The sequence below is a fragment of the Molothrus ater genome, chromosome 4 (genome assembly GCF_012460135.2).
Source record: "Molothrus ater isolate BHLD 08-10-18 breed brown headed cowbird chromosome 4, BPBGC_Mater_1.1, whole genome shotgun sequence".
In the NCBI taxonomy this organism is placed as follows: domain Eukaryota; kingdom Metazoa; phylum Chordata; class Aves; order Passeriformes; family Icteridae; genus Molothrus; species Molothrus ater.
In genome coordinates, this window is record NC_050481.2 from 13,940,365 (window position 1) to 13,964,650 (window position 24,286).

The window sequence follows — 24,286 nt, forward strand, 5'->3', positions numbered from 1 at the left end:
CAGGTGATTTCTGAATGTGTCAAGCTCTGTTTATGGATGCCCTATTCCTCTGGGAATACACTGCAACATGTGAGTGAGTTACTGATGGGGCATTTTCAGTCATGACAACAAATGTCATGTGGGTGTCTCCATGATGGTTTCCCTGGATACATCAGTGTAGGAGTGATCTGTCTGAGCTGTGGGTGGCATTCCAAGCATTTCAATGCACACCGAAGAGAAGCAGCAATTCAGGAAATATAGACCAAAATGGTGGTGAATTAAAACATTAAAAAAATAGTCTTGAAACCCCAAAAAGCCTATAGGGTATAAAAAGAGCTTCTAGAAAGGAGGAAAAATGAGTGGGCTACAGAAATTATGTATTCAACAACTACACACTTTAGAGGTTTCCCAGTCTGGCAACCATTCTAGAGTCCTGAATGTAACAGTGCCTCAGTCAGAAATAGTGTTCCTCAAAAAATGAGCAGTGCTCCTACTGCTTTTGCTGTATGTTATTTGTATCTGACATGCCAGTCAAGCTGATGTGCAGTGTGGCTGTGCATGTACAGAACTCAGACAAGAGAATGCATGACTGGAACCTGATGCTACTCGTGTATTTGGCTCACAAGGTGACAGCAAAAAGAATATTTGTGTTTTCTCTGTACATGTAGGAAAGCAACATCTGTTCTCTGGTGAACTTTTTGATACAAGCAAAATGGGTGAGATCTTTTGAGTTTTGGTTTTCCAGGATAAAAATCACTTGAGTTTAATCTATTTGTCTTATCTATTAAGATAAATTCATTACAGAGAGTTCATTTCTTTAAATCAATTTATTAACTAATGAGAATAGTGAAATCTGTTAGTAAATCCATTTCACTATCATCCCTGTATATTGTAGGCATGATATAAAACCCACTATCCACTTCTCTCTAGACTGCACATTGCAAAATTACCTCAAATCTGTGTTAATAGTCAAATTACAACTAAAGAGAGAGAAATCCCATTCATATAATTGTGTGACAGGTGTATTTTTATGATTTAAAAATGCAGGTTGCCACTGAAACCTTATTTGATTATGTCTCCCAAGATCTTAGCATTCCTAGATACTGCTCAGATTTCACACCAACACAGAGAATTCAAAGAAGACAAATAAAGGCCCCTGAGCCTTACCTTGACCAGCTCCATCACCAGGTAGAGCTCTGTGGGGGTGTCCATCTCCTCTATGAGCATGATGATGTTGGGGTGCTTCACTCGGCGCAGAATAGACACTTCATTTTCAATCAGGTGCTCCTGTTCGGAAGAGGATGGAAGTTTATCTGAAACATGAATTTGCCAATTCACTTGTCCTTTGATCAGGCAGTCACTTGATCAGTGAGCACCCTTTTTGCTGATTAATTTATATAGCAGATGGTTATTTTCAGTTGCTGGATCTTAGCTTGTATTTCATCACTGACCACATTTAATTAAAAATATATTTCGCACAGATAACAAATGCGGCATCTCCAAAAACGACCCCAGAACATGACAGCAATTCAGGAAGTGCAGGTTATGTTCTTATGTGGGTATTATGAGGTGAAATTAAGTTCAGAACCTTTCTGCCCCCCAGCTGGATCACTGGAAGCTGTCACCCCTCATCAACAGTTAACATGTTCTTGATCCTCTCCAGCCTTCACCTCTCATTTGGTGGAGGTTACTCAAGGACAGATTACCTAGGATTTGTATCCAAGGACTTTATTTTTTTAAAAAGTTATGGAGCATATACAAGAAAAAAAATATTCTAAGTGTTTTGGCTATGGATTTTGGTTCATTTTATATGCCTGCTTAGATTTACAATCTGCAAAATGTGTAGTAGCTCAGTTAAATTGTTGTGACTCCAACAGCTTAACAGCATACAGACTGAGTTCAATTTCCCCTTCCCTGTTCTTCTGAGGAAGTAATGGCCTTTGAGAACTAATTAGTTTCAAAAGCCTTGTTTTCTAGAACATTTTAACACTGGAGAGCAAAAAAAATTATGTGTCCCTTCCACGTGAAGAATTATTTTAGTTTTCCTTTATAGATGTTGGAATATGGATATTGTATTTAGGTTCTCTGCAAAATAAGAAACAATGCTTGCATTAGACAGGAGTATCCTTCCACCCTGGCAGGGAACAAATCATATCACTGGACTGGGAACTTATCCATGTTGAATGCACTGATAAGGAGCATGCACTTCATGCATTTGTGAGCAGAGCATCAGGAGGAGATGTGATCCACTGTGCACAGGCAGTGCCTGGAGATCTTACACCACTTCACCTTCTTTTTCTGGGGTTATTTACAGATGCATTGTGCTTTTGCCAAAGCTTTCTGTGGCTGCATAGCTCAGAAACCACATGCCACGTGTGCATCTCGATTGGTGAGAGAGCAGTGCAGCACACACAGGTTAAACACCACACCTTGGACATTCACTTTGAAAGAGCAGCAATTGTCACTCTGAACAAACATATGCCTGCTCCAAGCAAAGTGCTCTGGAGAGAAAACAAAACAGACAAACAGGAAGCAATTCTGTTAAACACAATGCTGAATCTCATCACCAGACAGATGTGAACAGCCACAGCACACTAAGCCTCAGGAATGGAAGCCTGGAAGTTCAAAACTAACATTAAGAGTCCAAGCAAAACTAGAATGTTATTACAGCTTTCTCAACCTAAAGAACAGGCAACATATTAAATTTATTACACCCACTAATTACAACTAAGGCACAAAGGCTTTATCTGTGCTTTCTTGACCAAACTGCTCAGGCATAATTAATACTTAAAATAAACAGTATTTTTTAAAAGGCTCCAGAATATTGTTGAGCTACTCTTTAAAAAACTGTCCTCAAAAAATGTTGACTAATATGTAGCTAGTTATTTTCAACCACCCCACTGTTTGCTATGTTTTGCCATGAAAAAAATAGTAATTCCAAAAGTTGTTATGGTGTTCTCCTGGATAGTGCAATATATGTTTCAGTCTACATTACTAAGATTTATTTAGAGACACTATTGTGTAATGAGCATTTGAGCCCCTTGTGGAAAACAGTCAATTGGATTCAAATTTCTGAACATCCAAGATCAAGGAACAGTGAGCAACACTTAAATCATCCAAATTTGGGCTGGATGGGATGGGTGCTTTTAAGGAAGGGCTGTGGAACTGAGCGAGGAAGGAAAAAGCTGTAGCAAAATTTAATTATTTCCTTTCTTGGAATTCTTCCAGGATGATTCTACCTAAGAGGTATAAATATCTTCCAACAGTCTCTAGCTCTACAGATATAGGTCCTTTCAAAATGGGCAGCTGTGCATCCATAGGGTTGATTTCTCTTTTTATAGATGTTTTGAAGAAAGGAGAATGATAAATAGAAAATTCCTCTCAACTGTACTGTTTAAAATAGAATATCTATCTCCAGACCATTCCAATTTATGATACCTAAGCAGCTGACTCAGACAAGTAAAAAAACCATCTAAAGTTGCAAGCTGTACACATCATCCAAAAATTTTGTTTGCAGTGGAACACAGTGGATCACCCTTTCCACAGCTAAAGAAATTGCAACATTTTAATCTCAGAAAGGCAATCCTAGCACTTTTTCTTGTGGCTGCACATTTTTATGATTCCTTTCTAAATTTTCTAAATAAACCTGGAGAATATGAGGTAAAATGAAAACCTCATCTCCTAGCATCTAAAACATGGTTTAAAACCTGCACAGATAAAATGTTTCTGTTTAAGGACCTCTCCTAATAGGAAGTCATCACAGCATCACACAGCTCCTTACCACACAAAGAGGGGAGGCAGTTTTCTTCTTTTAAAAATATCTATACTCAAGAAGTATGAAGGGAAAGAAGAGGTCTGACACTCTCAGATTTTTGCTTGCATTATATGAGATACTGTTCTCCTGAAGAAACAATTTTGGATTTTCTGTTTTAAGTCTGAATTAAAAGAAAGTTTTCAGAACACAAGAGATCTTTGTTGAAACAGGAAGGTGGCACCACATAAACAGAAAGAAAAGGTTCTGAAAATTTTTTTCAAATCCATGTTCTGCTTATAAAAGGAGCATGTTGAGCTATACAGAGAGAAAAAGAAGAGGCAGAGTGGGATGGGAATTGCATAAATAAACATATAGCTGCAAATTTCCTCTCTCATATTTCACACATTAAATAGTCCAATAAATTTTGGGTGCATATTAGCATTTTTTTTTGCCAGCTCAACAAAATAGACAACAATTAGTTTGTTTTTTCTCTATTATGTAGTAGACTAACAGTCACTGCTTTTATTATTTGGTTCTTGGATACATTATCATCTTGTTAAAGAGATGCTCTGAAAATAGTCAGAAAACCCAAACACACCCACCATTTATGACTAATGAGCAGCTGCTAGTGCTGCTTCTGTACACATGCAAATGGTTGTACACTACCTTCCCACAGCACTTGGCCTTGTCTATGATCTTCAGGGCAAACTCCTTTCCTGTGGATCTAAGCAAGAAAAACACGACAGCCAATAATTAGAAAAATTGTGGCATTTTCTGTAAATACACCATCAGAACAACATGCTGGGGCCCGTGGAGGTTGCTGGCAGGAAATTCACAGAGCAGACCTGGGTTTGGTTTTTGTTTCCTCAGCAGCATTCATGCCTGCTGTTTCCCTGACCACCACAACCCAGCTCTCTTGGTGTATGAATCCCAGGATTCAGCTGCAATTTCTCCTTTGTGACCTGGCACAACTCTGTCACTCCTTTAAGGCAGCATGCAAAATTTGCCTTCAGCCTTCCACTTAGCTTTGTTTGACTGGTAGGCTTTGAAGATAAAATCATACATGTGTGAAGATTGATACCCTAATAAAAAAATTCAGTAGGATTCTACAGAGCTAAAATGCCATAGTCCATTACAGATAGTCTAAAATCCTGTAGAATTTATTGGGCACTGATTTTGAGCTTCTGATACTGCAAATTTTTTTTAAAAAAATATTTTGTGGAATTCTGCAGCAGTCATCTAAAGTCCCATGACATTTAACAGGGTGGGTCATATACAAAGTAAAAAAGGATTACTGTTTGCAGCAAATACTCTCACAGAAAGGAGCTCTTGTTTGTCTTTCACCCCTTTAAGCAATAAAAATCTCCATTTCTCCGGATGGGGGGAAAATGAGTAGAAAAAAAAGCAATGCAATTAAATCTTTTTTTTAAAAATATGATGAAATTATAACATATATTATTGATAAATTAAAAATCATATGAAATTGCTGTAAGACCAAGTTGCTGCTATTTTGTACTGTGCCAGTGCCTACAGCCTCCAGTGTGCATCAGAACACCTCTAGAAAACAGGAGATGGTAACAAAAGCAAAAGGCATCTTTTCAAACATCCAGGGTGCTTTTCACTGCATTTGGCATTAGATATAGCTGGTCAAAATCAGCACCTTACAGGAAAAGGAACTGAATTAACACCTAACATTCCATTTATGCGTTATTGAAAAACTGCAGGCGAGAATCCCTGCCCTGGAAGTGCAGCTGTATCTGCGAGGTTGTCATAGTTACAACCTGATCTGGTCCTTAGATAGAAGCCCTTATCTAAATGGTGTCTGTGAAATGCCACCCTCTGATGTTACAGACCCGATGGAAGATCTGCTACAAGTACAGCGTGGAAATCACAATCACAATTTGTACTTTACGCCATTCTATCAGAAATCCTGGGAACAACTGATCAGCAACATCCACTTGGGGAACCTTCCCGACCATGCTGAGAGCAGGAGGAGTTAACATTCACAAAGCCAATTCATCCAACAACTTCAAATCCCTCATGCAAATATCCTCTGCTGCAGCACCCATGGAATAAAGGTGGATATAACCCACACAGTTTGTGTGCTGACATCCCTGTACATTGTGCACCAGCATTGTCTGACAGGTTTTGGGGATTCTTCTCAAGCTGTCAGTGCCCATCTGTTGACTCACGTCTTTATATACATGTATACAGACACACAGGCACAAAAGAGACCATCTTATTTTTTCTTGTTCTTTTTGTAGAACATCCCAGCTGGTAGCTGTGTACTAGGATCCTGGCTCCACAGCTAAGGCTTCTTAGCACAACACTATCAGAAATTATGTATGATTAATAGAAATTAAAAGAGAAGCATTTACAGTTGGTATTTCCCCTTTCATCATTATTATTAACAATTGGTTTTGTATACTTATTTTACATAAAATTAATTTAATAATGTTGCATTAAAGATTTGATCACATAGAAAACTAGACATTGAAGTGGAATTGTGCCTTTTTAAAATTTTTATAATTGGAGGGTTGTTTTTCTAGTCCACTTTCCTCATTCTAAAAAGCACAGATGACATTCAGAGACTTAGCAGCCCTTGTCCCATTTCCAGTGGGATTTAAGTGATTTCCAAAATGCACAGCTTATATTTCTGATAATAAATATGTTATCTTGTGCTTTAACCTGCTATCCTTCATGAAAACCTCTGGGTGAGGATAAGGGCAGTGGAAAACAAAGGAGATGGTGTCTGGGATCACCTGGTTGGGATGTAAGCACTGATGAGTTACTCTGTGGGTAATGATGAGAGATCACTGGCTCTTGCTGTTGTGGGAGATTGCAATTTTCCCAAACACTGAGTGGCAGAGAACCAGCTTGGCTGAGCAGGGAACTCCTTGTGGTGCTCAAGAGGACCTTTGGAAGCAAGGTGGAGTTTGCAGCAAGATTTCAGATCTGTGGTTGGTTCATGCAGGGAGAGGAGAGGAAATACCAAAGGCCCATTAGGGCTGAAACTGGCCAGTGTTGAGTCACTTAAGCCTTTCTTAAGTGTGTCAATAGCAAAGGGAGTTGGAAAGAAAACACTGGAACTTGCTGAAGACTGTCACCTGACTAACATTAAGATAAAGCAAAGGCATGGAATGCTTCTTTTGTTTGCCTCATTCTTTGGTGCCACTGATAGAAGTTGGGCTGCCCAGTCTCCTGAGCCAGAGGATTACAAGGGTGGGAGCAGTGACCTTCCATTTGCTGACACTGAATTTCCAAGGGCATGACAGAAGAGCCAGGGAACTACAGACCTGTTAGTCTAACCCCAGTTCTGGAATGAGATGTTTCCATTCCGAATTCTTTTTTTTTTCCAATTTAACTAAAACCAGCAGGTGAGGATCAAATAATAGGATTTTTCTCTAACATTTATGTTTCTCACAGTCATTTGCTGAGTTTTCCCAGTATTTGCGTACAAATTGGAGATTCCTCATAATATTTAAGAAACTGAGATAACTCTCAGGTTGATGAAAATAGCAGAAAGTGGTTCTAAAAAAATACACTGAGAAAGTGACAGTCAGATCATCTGCTATGTTTGCACTGGCAGCAAATGTGACACAAAGCTTGCAGAGGAAGAGCAGCAGCACTCCACAGGTCTGTAAAGGTGTCCTGCCTACCCCACAGGGAATCAGGCACAAGGATATTTCAGGAATATTGGAGGGTTCATTTGAAGTGTCTGGCTTCCCCCACACCCCCAAACACAAGGAGCAAGCCCAAGGGAGCCACCAGCACAGGCTGATAGCCAACAAGTGCACGTCTTTAAGAGTCCTCTACCCACAGAATGCTGAAAGCTGTGAAAAATCACATCAGCAGCAGGCACTGGGGACACCACAGCAGCAGAATTGCTGAGGCAGAAGGGCTGGGGGGGTCTCTCAAGCGCTGTTTAGATGCCACATAGAATTTCCTGTCATCCACAACCATCTGTAGTGTGAGAGACTTCTTGAAGAGCTGTGGGGTTTCCTGAGGAGGCACCAAGAGAAGGTGATGGCTCCTTTATTTTTGGGATAAAATCCATGGCTCTCTGCTCTCGTATCCCTTTGCTAGAAGAAAACACAGGAAGCTCTGCATGTTTTGCTATGCCTATTTCTCCTGAAGTGTGTGCATATTTTTGTAACTGCTCTTTGCTTTCATCTCATTACATTAGTCGAGGAAATTATGTTAATGCACAGGGCTTTTTCCAGTACAATAAACAGCAGGACTGAACAGTTTCCTTGCTCACCGTTCCACACACTCCTTTACAACAGCGAAATTGCCATCACCAATCACCTTCCCCACTTTATACTTCTCAAGAATGGTAGATGACCCTGAGAACTTGTTTCCATTCAAGCCTGTAAAAAAATAGAGAAGTCAATAATGCAAGCTGAAGAGAAGTGTCAGCAGGATGCAATGTATTCCCAATTGGCTCCACAGATAAAAAACAGTCACAAATGCAAAACAAAACTTAAAAGTAAGCTGTTTTCTCTGCTGCAATTCCCTTGGTTTTATCTCAAGTGTAAAGAAGAACAAGATGAACCCAAAGATATTTGACCTTTGAACACACAAATAAGCCTCTTGCTATGTTTTTGTATAGGCATATTCTAAAAGTAATGAATGCAGTTAGAAGTTCTTAATCTAAAATTTTCTGACCTAAAATTACTTTTTTGACTTCTTTTGTTTGCAAATTCAAAGCAAAAATGCAAATAAGATACAGCTACATGCATATGAAAGACCCAAAAAGTTTTGTCTGCTGAATGCCTTTAAGTTCTTTTAGGTACTCCTAAAACATCCAAAATGCAAGTAATCTTGATAGATGCTTATTTCAGTTTTTTTTAAATGAAAAACATTACTCCAACATGAAATTTAAAAATATTTTAAAATAATTAATTTTGCTGTAAAGAAATGAGGAATGAAAGGTTTAATTTAGCTAAGGTCAGTTGATTGGCCAGTGGTTCCACCTGAAGCACAATGAGCTCTTTTGAGGAGGGTTCTTCTTTCAATCCAGCCACAAACACATTTCTAGTGATAAAGTAGGTCATGTTCAAAATCAGCCAAATTCCTGACAGCAACTATTGAAGAGCAAGGTCCAGCAATATGCTACCAATGGACAAAATAAATTAACAAATTTATCTCCTTACTTTACTGCCTTGATGCATGAATTAGGCCAAAATTTTTCCAAGGTGAATCAACAAGGTAACAAACCTCTCCAAACAGAAAATTATTTGGAGTCATCAGAAACCCCCAGATAGTGCTAATGCAAGTGTCACCCACAGCCAAATTGGGGCAGGGATTGCCAGCAGTTATTGGTGTCCTACCTTCGGGACTCTGGCAACGGAGTGACTCAGATACACCATTCACATTGGAAGAAGATCCACCATGTGGGGAGATCTGTGGAAGGACCAAAGAACTTCTAATTTCTGATGGTAATCACAAAGAATAGCCGTACAAAATAGCAGCAAAGTTGAAAAAGAACCCCACTAAAAACACTGATACAGATTCAGTTTACTTTTCTACTCCCATCTTAGTTTCACTCTTGTTTTCTCACAGTTCATCATCATTGTCACTTGTACCAATTTAAGATTCAGTCACAATATTTCTATTTAGATAAGCAGTTGAAGAGATTTCAGTAAATAGCAAAGAAAAGTCCTTTCAGCAACACCTGCAGTTTTGGCCTAGGTAGCCAGGTACATCCATGATAATCAGATTTATTTAGCCACCTATCAGGCTATATTTTAGGCTATTATAAATGTGAAGATTTTGACACCTAAAAACATTTCAATTTAGATGTATCAGATATGTATCCAGACAGATCCAGTTTTAGTAGCTGTGACACTGTAAATAAACAAATATCTAAATAATTTTCATGCATGACAGCTGAAGAAAACTGATTTTCCTGCACTAACAGCTTAATTGATACTGGATTTGAATCTTCATGATTCTACTTTAAGTCATCCTGTCATACTGCCCAGGGATGTAAACGATGCTAAGTTTTTATTTTGAAAAGGGGTGGAGGCATAGGAATGAATGCCATAAATAGTAAAATATACTGGATGTGTTCTGTGCACCATTTTTATAAGCTCTCCTATTACAGTTATGTATAGGGATGCTGCATGAAATTAAAGTTTAGATCATTCCCCCTCCTCTATGCAACATTTCTTGCTGTTCTGTGAAGTTCCAGATCTTGTTTTCTTCGTGGGCCATTATGGTGGTTTTCAGCACTCACCACAGGAAGGATTAAAATGCTTCTCTGCCTTAAGCTCAGTGTCTGTTGAAATGGCTTTTCGAGACACCGGGAATGCAAATGCAGCATTTTGCCTTTTAGCTGACATTGTCTGGTTACACTGCTGAATATTTTAAATCATTAACACTATTGTCAGGGAAAGAACTGAACTGACAGATAGGGATATTGTCTAAAGGCTCATGAAATGCTAATGAATGCTTAAGTTTCTAGTGGCAGCTGAGCTGCCAAATCAGCTAAAGGTACAGTAACTAGAAGCTGTACAACTTAATTTTGCAGAGCCCCCAAAACAACAACCTTTACCAGCATTTGGCACAGAAGTAGCACCAAACAGCAAGCAGGCAGCTACTACTCTGCTCCTTGCTAATAACTTAAACCCAGGCTATGTTAAGGCTGCTGTCTTTCTGAGTTCTCTGTCTATTTAACAGGGATTAGGAACAAGGACATTTGGGTTAAATGACATTTATATAAAATCATGAGTCAGTCTCTTAACCAGTCAGCCACATTTTCTTCAAGCATGAAGCAGAGATAGCAGAACAGACCATGGCCAAGTATTAGTCATCAGCCTAGAATATTAGTACTCTATTTTGGGTTTTCAGTGAGTGACAATACATGGGAACATCTAGCCCACATTTCCAACTTCCTTCAGTCTTGTAATCAGGGCAGAGCATGACTGGGCACATTCCTTCTTACCACAAGAAGGAAGCAAACATTAACAGGAAAAAAAGCTAAAATGAATACAAAAATAAAAGAAAATTAATGCTGCCATTGTGGCTGAGGTGTTAGATGAGAATCTGAAATGGCAGGTTTAACCCTTGCTCTGCCACAACTCCACAGCTGGTAGGATTCTATTTATTGAGGATCCACAGATCCTTATAAATAAACCCATATTCTCTTGCAGTAGAATGGTACCTTGGCTGGCAAACCTCTGCAGTCAGGATTAAGAGTGCCCATGACACAAACGTTTGTGGAAACATTTGGGGATTATTTTCATATTGAAAAAAATACCTAACTCCTTGGCAGCTACATGGAATGGTGGTGAACCTAACTGTGGAGTATCAGTATTTTAGTGGGACTGTGGATTAATTTTGCAGAAGTATTCTCTGAAATCTGGGGACACTTTGGTTATGTCATTGTAATTCTTCCTGAAAGGCTGCAGTAAGAAGGGACTAAAAGATAATCTGAACATAAATAAAATGCTATTTATATAATCAGTGTTTCATAGAGATATTGTGAGTATTTACTATTATAACACTTTAATGGTAACATAATGTGTAAGACAGAAACTTAGTATTTTTTTTTTAATCCTTACACATGAATTGTAAACTCACCAAATGCATACCTGAAAGAATCCCTCTATGAACTGCTGTGGCCCCTGTGTCACTAGGCTGGATAATCACATGTAAATGATCTTTACATATAACTACACACAAAGCACATGTGTACAACACTGAGGAGATCAAAAACCTTGATGAAGATAGGCACTAATCCTTCAAATCACTTAAGCACATGTTTAACTTTAAGTACATTAACATCCTCATTGAACTAAAAGGAACTACTCAATTGCTGAAAGTTAAGCAAGTACTTAAGTTATTTGTTGGATCAGGTTCTAATGCCCTTTCACTTCAGCCGTGTGGTCCATCAATTGCAAAAGTAACACCCAAACAAATTCAAACACAAAACTATTTGGCATAATTCTGAGTCTATGAAAGGCTTCAACTGTAACACCTCTTTATTTGGATGATTTTACTTTCTTTTTAAAAAGATTGCAAGGCCTTGTGGTCCTTAATTTCAAGATGGGACAATAAGGCAATCCAAGTAAGCATAAGGAAGTTATGACACCATATTGTATTTGCAGGGTCCCCCGTGGCAGGAGGGAATGATGAATCTGACTCCATGTTCTCAGAAGGCTGATTTATTACTTTATTCTACTATATTATATTAAATACTATACTATACTAAAGAATACAGAGAGGATATTTACTGAATGCTAAAAGGATAATAATAAAAACTCGTGACTCTTTCCAGAGTCTCGACACAACTTGGCCCTGATTGGCCAAAGAGTCAAAACAACTCACATCAGAATCCAATGAAACAATCACCTGTGGGTAAACAATCTCCAAGCACATTCCATATGTGAGCACAACACAGAAGAAGCAAATGAGATAAGAATTGTTTTCCTTTTTCTCTGAGGCTTCTCAGCTTCCCAGGAGAAAAATCCTGGGCAAAGGGTACTTCTCCAGAGAACGTGAATGCCACAACACCACTTTCCAAAGTTACACCAATTTCCAAATTTAATTTAGTTTCTGGATGTTTTTTATGGTACAATGTCTGCAGAACAACAGATGGAAGAGCTAAGAGTCAAATCACCCATAACTGCTTTGCATGGAAATGTACACTTAGAACCAAAGCAAAATGTTAAACCTTCCCACTGCCTACAGAACAGCAAAAGGACTTCTCTTGGTCAGCTGTCCTGTGACACCAAATGCACCATTACCATAACCCATGCACCAGATTTTATCTCCATTACAATGGTAATGCACCATTACCATTACCATAACCCATGCACCAGATTTTATCTCCATTGGAATTCAAAAGAAAAATAAGCAACTCAGCACATTTGATCAAAAGAGAACACTGCACAGAGTAGTCATTTACTTCATACCCTGACTTGTTAACTTTTAGATCTAAATTTTCACCTTGGAACAAAGCCTCTGCTAAGTGAAATGCTGAGTTACAGAGTAATTCTGGGCTGTTAAAAATAAACAGCCTGAATAAGACTATATAGGGTATTGAGTGCATAGTATCCACATCTGTCACTTACCAGAATAAAGGCTTTTATTTGGGTTTATGGGGAAATTCAATAATGTTTACTATTATTAAGACATAGCTTTAATTCCTGACTTCAATATAACCTCAGAGTCCACTATTTAAAACACTTCTTCAAGGTTGGGATGCTGGACTTACTGTATATACTGAACAATTAATAGCACAAGGGCACTCTGCTTGGAAGAGCTAGAAAGGAGAGAGAGACAGCCCTTCCCTTTAAAGATAAACTGTTCACAAGGAGTCTTTCCTGTGAGGAATTTTCTGTGCCTGAACATACCACTCCTAACAAAAGAGTTGTGAAGCAGAAGGAATCCTTGGGGACTGAAGAGACTTCTCTTTAAAGGAGTAGTGGCATTCAGAGAATATGCTATAAGATTCAGTGTCTGAGACTGAGAAGAAATTACTGCTGCAGTCAGTATTTTTGCAAGCTGGCTGCCTTGATGACTAGCACTATCACTTATACTCTACATTGATTGTCAAACTACAAAAAGCTTAGCAAGGTTTTAATCGATAGTAAAATATCTTACTTTGCTCTGGCTTTTCAAATAAAACAGCTTTTAAAGTGCAGTTCAAGTGCAGCTGCTCTGATGTTCTGCTCTTTGCAGGAAACAGAAACATCAACCCTGATTTTTTTCCCCTTTTTTATGCTGCTTCAAGCTTGTACAAAACCATTATTCAGTCCTGCTGTTTCAGCCTTTACAAAAACAAATATATATGATTTGTGCACAATAAATCACTCAAAATATTGAACTCCCAAAGACAGAAAACTCTAAAATGCACCTTATTCTGTCAATGAAATAGTATTTATATCTAAATTTTCACTCAGCTGTAGTCATGGCACCTTCTTTATACAAGTGCAGGAAGCCAGACTGCCTGTCTGTGCAGCAGTGCAGTCTTAGAAAGAAGGAGCTATTAAACAATAGGGAAAAGCAATGATCTCCAAATAATAAAATTGTTCCCTCTTCCCCCTTTTCTCTCATCAGAGTAACCAAAAAAAGCCCCAATTTCACAAAAGGGTGTATGAATTTCTTAAAAGAATCTGGTTTTGCATAAAACTGTGCCTCAGTGTTACTGGTTTTATGCTTCCCCAAAACAAACCTTATTTCTACAACATAATTGAGAAAGAAGTGTGACTGAACAGCACACTTGATCCCTTTGGAATTCCCCTGATAACTTTCCCTATCTTTTGTCTCAGGAGCACAGCTGGGACTCTACTGCTAAACAGATCCATCCTAAAGGATAAAACAAGAGGTGCTCACTACCCCAGTAACACACCAGGTCTGAGGGGCTTAATTTGGTTTTGCTGTTGTCTTTGACTGTATGGGAGTGGATAATTTGACACAAAAACCAATTAGTACCCAGCACCAATTAAATTCCAAATTGAAAATGTACAGCAGCCTACTTGAGTGAAAGTGAATGGGAAAGGGGACATGTCCAGTTTGGTGAGAATTGCTTGCTGCTATCAGAATTATCTCTGCCTTAATGGAGCTTTAATCAGTTAAAAGCAGACAGGGCAGCAGTGGAAAAAACCAAGGCAAATGATCTCATTTCTAAACTTGTAATTTCATTAAAGAAAGACCAAAGAGCATTTGTTAAATATAGTGCAAAGCAGCTGAGAGCCTCAAGCCCAGTGATTCTGGTGTCCTCTACTATAAACTCCATAGAGGAGCTGTCCAGACAGATTTTAAGACACACAGTTCTAATCTTCCATGTCAGAACTATTATTGCTCTTGAAAATTATTGAACCAAACAGCCACCGATATAATTTAAAATTATTTTAGAAATTGAACAATTAGACAATAAATTAAACAAATAAATTAAAATAATCAAAATTCTTTGTCAGAATTATCACAAGCAGTCTGGCAAAAACCAGTGCCAATACTCCCTGCAAAACAAGACTTGATAACAATTAGCATGTCAAAACCCAAATCTGAGCACTATTCAAATCACGTCCTTTAGCCTGACTCTCAATGGAGAAAACAGTTTTCCACAGAATTATGCAGCCTCTTCACAAATGCTGTGTTCACCAATAGGAGCTATTACTTGATCAGAATAATCAGTGCAAACCATCCAGTCTGCTTCCAGAAAGGCTGCAATTTATGATTCCATAAGAAAATTCCCCTTGAAAGGACAGCTGCACAAATGCAGCAATGAGATGCTCTACTGTAACCCAGAATGTTCCTTTTATTTCACTGAGCCAAAGGCACAGAGCAGCCTCCAAGAACTGCAAATGCAGCCAGTTCTGAAGTGGGAGTGGAAGAGAAATCTCTTGGTGCAGCACAGAAAAATCTGCCAGACATCAGGCTGCTCCCAAAGGAAGCCCTCAAACCCTTTCTGGCAGGAGACTGGACTGAGGGGTGAAATTGGTGCCAGGGAGAAATAAGTCTGCTTTAGATGAAACTTGGGCAATGCTACAGACTATAAAACAATACTATATTTCTATAGGCTGAAGGGATACAAATTGCTTGGAGGATTGGATGGAAAATTGGGAGGACAAAGTGGCATATTCGAGCCAGCATCACACTCTGCCTTTCCTAAACTGAGCATTCAACCCAGACAAAACACAAAATTCTTACTTCAGATCTATTCTCCACATTAGCAAAAATCATACATGCAAGGCTACCCTCCAAAATTATAGCTTTTTATTTTTCCTTCAGCACCAGTGTCACACAGTCACAAAATAATGAAATTTAGGGGGTTTAATGGTTCTTACACTTACCTTGAGTCCGCGAAAGCTGCCTGGGCTTGTTGGTGATGAGCTGGAGGACTTTGTAGATTTTGGGGTGGATAACTGACTGCTTGGGGTTCCATTAACTGGCCAAAGCAATGAAAGTGAACAAATGAAAGAAAAGATGAATAAAATCAAAAGTTACTACTGAATACTACTGAAGCCTGCAAACATAGACCAAAACAGAGTCCTCAGTATTTAGGAATAACATATATTTGCATGTCATAAAACTGCACCCTGAAAATTCATGTGGCTGGATATGGCATCAAGGAGACATGCAAATATTGCATTGTCATTCCAGAGATTAAAAAGACCCATTCTGTCCTTTGCCAGGGAGAGAGTTTTGGGCACAGAAACAAAGGGAAAAAAAAAAAAAAGCCACAGCCTTCAAAAATTGCACAATAAATTGTGGTATCACACAATAAAATTTATAAAAAGAAAATATTTCTGAGGATATTTGACCCTCCTCCTCTTCAGTTTGGATCAAGGCCTTACTTTCTAGGTAGCATTTTTCACAGAACTGGAGTTCTAACAAGAAGAATTAACTGTTTGCATAGCAGAAAACTTCAGCAGTAGTTCAGAAAATGTTGATTTAGGGGAAAAAAAACCTCAACAAGAGAAAAGATAGTATGTTGTTTTTGAGCTTCCAGTAAGTACAAGTGTCTTTGAAAATATCCAATATCCTCCCTCTTGTATTAAAGAGTTCATTCATTTTAAGTCCAGATTTTTAGACAGACCTCATACAACATTTGTTATCTCTCCGGTGTATTGAATGTTACTTAGGTCAGTCCTTGTATTTTTCTGAAAAGGTCAAACTGACAAATTTCATTATGCAGAGAGAATAGTACACTGTCCATCAGACACAAATATGATGCAATGTTATATGATGAGACATCATTTCTTTTCAGCTGATCCTTACTTTTCATGGGAGAAAAGAATACTAGGCAGAAATGTAAGAGCTAAAAATGCTTCATAGCATGGTGATGAATTATTTTTCCAGAAAGAAAAGACAACCCTGGTAAACAGAAACTGAGCTTCAAATTAAATAACCTGCACAATTCCTTTACATATTCAGGTCTGTCATGGGTTATATATCACTTAAACTACTGGATTTATTTTACAGGACCCAGCACACTAACATTATCTGAGTATGGGAGATGCCTTGCAAGGGCTATTTTTACAACCTGGGCAGCCCATCTGCCACTAGACCAGGCTGACTGCACTGCAACTTCCACAAATCCCTGGTTTTCACAAAAATCTCCTTCTCTGGTGTATGATGTTAAGATATAATTAATTGGTGGTTAGCTATTCTATAAATCTACCTTGAAGTCTGATAACTTGGATTTATATTCCCAGTTCTTTTACAGTACCAAGACCTTAGTATTTTCTTTAAAAAGTATTCAGTGTATTTAGGACATTTTCATCTTGATTTTAACAATGTTTGCCTGTCAGAAAAATAGGTGATTTTAAGGTTTGGTTTGTTTTTTTTTTTTTTTGAGAAGTTGAAAGCATCTAAGAGTACACCACCCTCCTGCAGACTTCAACAGTTCGTTTTGGATAACCAATGCATCCTTGTTTTAGAAAGAATTTGCAAGTGGGACAATGGCAAGAGCTAGTGACTGCTATCTTACTGTTTTCTGCTTCTTGCATGACCAAAAATGAGATAATTAGATAATTCGGTAGAAACGTCTCAGAGTTTGCTTCCAAATAACAAACTAGTACCACAGGAGGAAAAATATTTTTTGTTTGTTCAAAGATTCTTTTATATAGCTCACAGAAAAGTCACTGCTTCCAGGACAGGACCACTGTAAGGCATCCTTGTCCAAGTCACTACCATCCTCTCTAAGCACTGGCAGAACCACTAGGTTGTTCCAGTGAAACTGGCTGGTTAACATAACGTGCTTCCCTCCCAAAACTGTCCAAGGAAGAAGAGCCCAGATTACACTGACAGTACTGTAGCTCTTTGCTAATATCTCAGCTATTCTTGGTGGAGAAGGGTGGTGTTCTGAGCCAGGGGTGTGACTAAATGACACCCAGAGGTGCCTTCCAACTTCTGTGCCTCTATAGAACACACAGTTCATTCTGCTGAGGATCCTGCTGGAAAGTGCTGTCTGCAGATTCCTCTCTGCCAGTGCCTCTGGAGAGCCACTGCACGTCAGCTGCTAAGCAACTGCAACAACAGGGAAAGCTGCAACTGGCCCTGGGCAGATGTAAAGATTTTGCATCTATAGGGAGTCAGCCAACTGCTTCTGCTGGTTCTGGCTGGGGTGCAGTTAATTTTCTTCCCAGCAGCTAGCACAGGGTTTGGATTTGTGCTGGGAAGTGCTGCTGATCCAGGGATGTCCCTGTGATTGCTGAGCATCCGCAGCATCAAGGTCTTTTCTGCTCCTTATGAGCTGAGGGGACACAGGTAGAAGAGCTGGCCCCAGTTAATCCAAGGAATAGTGCAGACCATACAGCATCATGCTCAGCAGTAAAATGAGAGGGAATGCTGGCAGAGGGGACACTGCTCTGGGACAAGGTGGCATCAGTCAGCTGCTCATTCACATCGCTTGTCATTCTTGGGTTTTATTTCTCTCTCTTCGTTATTTTCACTGGGGCATTATTGTTGCTAATACTATTGTTACTTCAGTTACTAAACAATCCATATCTCAACCCATGAATTTTCTCACTTTCACCCTTCCAATTCACTTCCAGAAGTCAGGAAGTGCCTAAAGTGGCTGTGTGGTGCTTAGTTGCTGGCTGAGGTTGAACCATGACACTGCTGTTTCAGGCAGCAGCATTTTTTCCTTCCCTCACTCAATAACCCAGCAATCTGCATTGGCACAAATCTGCTGCTATGGATTTGCTGGTTATTGCCTATGTATGCCAAACTTACCTTTTTAATCTATTTTCTAAGCATAAATTATATTGAGGTTTCATTCCACATGCATACCAGTGAATACACAGAAAAAAGAGAAACCAAAACTTTTCTGTCATTCTGAAGTAGTGCATGTTAGGCTGCATGTTTGGCATACTGGAATGTTTGAAACTTTAAAATCATTAATAACTTCTACATTGTTTACTTCTAGTATGACCAAAAGACTCCATTTATTTTCTAATTAATTTGTATGTTACTTGTTTCACAAATGCTTTGACTTTCAACTGAAAGTTCAGCGATTCCTCAGTTTTTTTAGAATTTAGGCTGAAGTGATACAAGAAAAATAAGAAAAATAAGAAATTGCACATAACATTGAAACATATGAGATGGCTTTGCACTGCTTTTTTCAGTAATTCTCACACCTGTCTTTTTGCTGGCTGAAATTTTCTATTTTAATATGCTTTAGAATAAACATACAAATGTATTGCTTCTTAGAATGCTCTCTACTTGTAGTCAAATTATACCTTTAAAAATTTAACTTTGACACCATTAGCGGATGTCCAACAAGTGAAAAGCATTATTTCACTGAAATTATCTACTTCAACAAAAAAAAACATCCAACACCCATTACATCTCTGTTTCATCCAATGCAAAATGTGTTTCAAACTTGAACCCATTCCCAAATACAGCACCAAAAATAAAGGTAAATGGAGAGGGAGGAGACACACTAGTGATATACAGCCATAATAGTAATGGCTCACCTGGGGATTTTGCTGAAGAATGAGCACTGGAGTGGCCACCCCTCTTTACTGTACTCATGTATTTGACACAAAGGAAAAAGACATTAAGGAAAGAAGTTATTAAACAGCTCTCAACATGCATGGAAGGAAGAAAGGTAAATAAAAGATAAGTAAAGACCACATGTAAAAAAAAAAAAAGGCAAGTAAATAGAAGGATAAATACCACACACTTTGCATACATTTTTCAAATTAACCAAACTAAAGAGGGTCTAAGTAGAAATAAGCATGGGAATGACAGCACTGATATCTAAATACTTTGCATAAAATTCACTGCTGATAGATATTCTACATCATATCTCTGGAGGTAAAAGAACTGCATGAAATGTAGATCAGTTGCAAAACTTGCCCTTCATGAGACATTTTTTTGCAATCCTCCTTTGAAGCTTTCCAGTTAAACATTCAACCTTTATAAACAGATTATTAATGTTCCACTTTGAAAAAACCCAACGATAAAATGACTTTAACCAGCACCAATTAAGCAAAACAAATGTGGAGATGAGAATATGGAACATGTCACAGTTTTGAATACACACAGAAGCTTACATTTATAGTTACATTCAAAAAAGAGCATAGTATATTTACATATTCAATAGTTTGATTTCAGGGCGAAAAGAAGTATTTAGAAATTAAATGCAGTGGTTTAATTTTTTTAAAAAAAAAGAAGTTTCTCCCTTTATTTACATAAAATTGTTGGAACATATGGTGTTCAGCCAAACTGGTGGCAAAATCACAGTGTGAACACCTCTCCCTGAAATTACAAGAAGCACAGGAAGAAAAATTCTCTTTTAATGGGCAATCACACTACAGTACATCTCCTAAAATTACTTGAACCAGCAAAGGCCTGTATTTCTGATAGTATTTGGCTTATATAGGAGAAACCTTTCTAATTCAAAATTTAAGGGTATACTCTGGTTCAATGAACATGAATTTAACCACATATATAACCCTGCAGTTAAATCGAGTGCCATGCTGAAAACATATCCCAAGAGCACAATTAGCACAAATTACTCCAATGTTCATAAACTGAAACTACATGTGCCTGTAATTAAAAAATAGAAACCATGTTTCTTCCTAGGATTTAAAAAAAATAAATTGCAAATTTCTTTTCGATTACTATCAAATCTGTGAGAGGCAAAATGAAAAAAGGGGTTTTTCCCCCTCTGGAAACACTTGTATTACAGACAGGGTCAACAGGTTTTTCACCCCATTAGAAAAATATTCATTTTTGTGTATTTGATGTGTTCAGCTCTTTGCTAGCAGTAGTACCTGAGGCAGGGGATTTGCTCCGACGTGAAGGTCCTGGACTTTTGGATGCAGTGTGCCTCATGGCAGAGGAGCGGGAGTACGACTTCATGACACGACATTCTACAAAGCAAGCAAACTCTGTCAAGGGTTTGGCAACAGCTCAATGCACAGGCTCCCTCCACACTGCACCATGGCTGTTTGTCATCCAGAAAATGACCAGCACTTTCTAAACATCTCTGCCCAGCTGAGTCAAACAGATTTGTAAGAGCATCTCACAACTCTCACCTAGTCACCATCAAAACCCAGTCTGAGCTACACAGTGTGACATTCTGCAGACAGTATTTCTTCATGTCTTGAGGCTGGATTATTTCTACAATTCAAGTTTGCACATATGCTGATGCCAAGGTTCTTGCTGTAATGGCACTTCCACACTGGGCAACTGCCCAGCCAGCACTATTTCCCTTCTTTTTCAAGAAACTGATGCTGTGACCAGTTTTTGAACAGGTGAAAAATGTCTATTGTTTCCAGAAGGCTGAAAGAACAGACTACTGTCATTTACCATCAGCTACATATCATTAAATAACCACCTCAATGGGAAAGGAATCAATGAGCACACATGCATTGCCATTTTGGTAACATTTTAATTCCTATGGTTAGTATCATTAGCAAATCACTCCAAATGGGACCATCAATTTCTCTCCTTATTTTGTCCCTGATGCCAATGCCATCATCAGGATGCCATGTCATCATGAAAAAATTAAGTTGAGCTGCATGTCCTGCCAGTCATGTACACAACCTGCTTTTATCCATAAAGACCCCTAGAGCTATTAGAGGAAGCAAGGACCACCAAAGCTGAAGAGATAAAGGAAAGAAAGAGGAAAAGGCAAGGAAATGAGATCAATTAGTCTGTGCCTTGTGTAATGGGAAAAGCAAATTTACAGCCTTAAAGTCTGCTAGGGAAATTAGGATTATGCCCAGACTGGGATTTACATTGCGATTCAATACAACCATGCTCTTCTATTCCTTCATAAGAATAAAGTAATTTTTTAGCTGTTAACTATGTTAAAAAACACCATTTTAGTCACCCCCTCACTAAGTGACTCAACATAATCAAGCAGTTCTGGAAAAGCAGCACCCTAGCAAGAACAGCAGAATGGGAGGCAGTTGAATCCTCCATCCATCCAAATGTACAGCCAGTGGGTAGATACACATCTGTACTTTCTGCTGCAACTGAGCATTTTGTAATGAAATAATGATGTGTGTAAAAATTACAGGAACAGAAGGTGCTGTTGTTTTTATTTTTAAAAAATTTAAATCCTTCATTCACAATGTGAAGCTCTTCTGGAATAATCTGACTATTCTTGCCAGGACAAGTTTTCTTTACACGAAATTAACTTTTTTTCACAAAAGAAAATCAGGGTGTTTCTACAGCTTGAACAATTAAGACAGAAAAAACTATGTCTAGTAGGACTGGTAGTGATAGAACAAGAAGAGTGGTTTTAAAGCAAAAAAACTGTAGATTCAGGCTAAATATAGGACATTTTTTATTGAGCAAGAGGTAAAACACTAGAATAAGGTCCTCAGAGAGGAGATATATGTCTCACCCTAGGAAACATTCAATGGAACTCTGAGCAACCTGAACTTCTTTTTTTTGAAGGTGTCCCTGGTCTTGCCAGGGGTTGGACTACATAGGCCCTTTAAAGGTCCTTTCCAGCTTAACCAATTCTACAGTTCCATGAACATGGGGGAAAAAGTCCCAAGATCTTTATGATTTGATATTTCAAGACAATTCCAAAACTCTCTAGTAGAGTACTGCCTTTTCCTTGAACTTACATTACAAAGTTTTTCTTTATGGAAAAACAGCTTTCATAAACAAGCTCAATTCATGATCTGCCCAAGACAGACAGGAGGGCACAAAATCCCAGATTGTCTCACCTCCTTCCCTACCCAACAACCCCTATCACCTCAAAATATACACAGGGCCAACACTTGGTCTGTAGCAGACAACACTGGAGTGTGTGAATTGTCTGGCAGGGTAATTCAAGACTGGAAATGAGCATGGCTACATATGAGGTTTTTCAAAAAAATCTCATGAAGAAAGCAGTATGGAAATTATCTTACAGTCACAGATGCCAAAAGTGAACATTGTTAACAGATTTTAGATTCATTGATCCATGACAGAACATTTTATAATTCAATTCTGCTTTCCATGTAACTTTAGGGACAGTGTCTCTTCTGGAAGAATTTGGATCAGGTTTGTTGGCACATTTTAAAAGGCCTACAGAATCCAGATGATGGTTTGAAAAAACTTTTTTATCCATTGGAAAACATCCTCCCATGTATATTTTCCTGAATCACACCATTCTTGAGGGCTGAACAGGGGAATGGGATGGAGAATTTCCTATTTGAGTGGGTTCAGGATGTGCAGTCTTACCACTGTGATCCAACACGAAGTCATCCTGAGCATAGCGGTACTTCTCCGGCCCGCACGCGATGAAGACATCGTCATCGCCAAAGAAGTCCTGCAAGCACGTTACCTGCACAGCAAAATAAACACATGCAGTACTTTCAAAACTAAATCTTGAGTTAGACAGCAGCAATTAATAAGTTTTTCTTTACCTTCTCACAGTGATACCTTAACATTCATTTGTAATGACACAAGCACTTCAGTTCCTCAGTACGTCAGATCTCTAGCAGTGCAGGAAACACCAGGGCCAGGAATGTGAACTATGACTGCCCCTTACCTCCAAAAACTCTTACATTTAGCACCTGTATTTTTGCTTATAGTTACATAAGCATGCTGATGACTTCTGCCTATAACTACACACACATTGCTTTGACAGGAAAATCTGAAAACACTATTCAAATATCAAAGATTCACGTATTAAGAATATATTAATAGCTTGTGGGAAGATCTATTGAATTAAAGTGATTGCATCTGCAAATTTTTTTTTTTTAATGTTCTGAGGCATTTAATTTCCATGTTTTAATGTCCTGCTAAAATAAAATCATGAAGTAATTCTCTTTTTATTAAAAGGATTTCATATTCAAGAAAATAAAGAAATAGAGTCCCTTCCATGCTCTTTGCAGTTGTCTGTTCTTAATTATATGGGTAATGATTCTACTTGGATAATGATGTTATCCAAGTAATGTATGTCAAGAAGGATTGGGATATCAGAAAGAAAAGATGGTTTAGACATTCTCTAAAAGCACTAAACCAAATACCTTGAAAAAATCTCCAACCTCAAAAGTCGATAAAAATCACCTTGTGAAGGAGCAAGTGTCTGCTTTCAAAACAGTTAAAACCAAAAAGCCATAACAAGAAATTCCACTCATTCTAATTCCCTTGTGAGGGAAACAAGTGTTTGCAGGAAGCAAGCTATTTTTTTAGATGTAAACAGATTAAAATTTTAATGTATAGTTGTTTCTCTTTTTTTTTAACATTGCATGCCCACATTAAATTCAGTAGTAGAAGTTAAAATCATTTGGTAAAGCCATGAAATCAAAGAACTAATACAAAAATCTGCTTTTAGAGAAACCAGCCTTTTTCTTTCCCAGATACCTGAGAAGACCATTTGCATATTTTACCCACTGTGATCATAAAGGAGAGGAAAGGCTCTCTGGTGCCTGCAATATTCCAGAGCCACTCGGAATGCCAGCGACCCCGAGCTCTCCGCAGGAACTCCACGCAGGGCATTCCCCACCAGCAGTGGGGTTGTCATGGCAGCTCCCCCAGGAGAGCAGCCAGATCCTCAGCCCAGAGCCACTCACAGCATCCAGCATTTGTGTCACTGTGTCACGCAGCCAAAGGGCCACAGCCAGCACCAAAATCCTT

At 38.5% G+C, this 24,286-nt stretch overlaps 1 protein-coding gene across 6 annotated transcripts in view; it reads right to left on the bottom strand.

The window, feature by feature from the left end:
- DCLK2 (doublecortin like kinase 2) overlaps nt 1-24,286 on the bottom strand; it is a 79,436-nt gene that overhangs the window by 12,434 nt on the left and 42,716 nt on the right. For 4 of the 6 annotated variants that reach the window (XR_004980071.2, XM_036381723.2, XM_036381725.2 and 1 more), the window contains exons 3-10: nt 22,886-22,988; nt 20,473-20,571; nt 19,168-19,215; nt 15,538-15,632; nt 9,067-9,139; nt 7,995-8,103; nt 4,400-4,457; nt 1,147-1,266 (exon numbers count right to left, since the gene is read on the bottom strand). Coding sequence is in view for 4 of the 6 variants with exons in the window: in XM_036381723.2 (XP_036237616.1) it covers nt 1,147-1,266; nt 4,400-4,457; nt 7,995-8,103; nt 9,067-9,139; nt 15,538-15,632; nt 19,168-19,215; nt 20,473-20,571; nt 22,886-22,988 (705 nt within the window). In the remaining 2 variants the exon portion in view is untranslated. The remainder of the gene's footprint in view (nt 1-1,146; nt 1,267-4,399; nt 4,458-7,994; nt 8,104-9,066; nt 9,140-15,537; nt 15,633-19,167; nt 19,216-20,472; nt 20,572-22,885; nt 22,989-24,286) is intronic. The other 2 variants (XR_004980072.2, XM_036381724.2) reach the window with 1 other exon arrangement.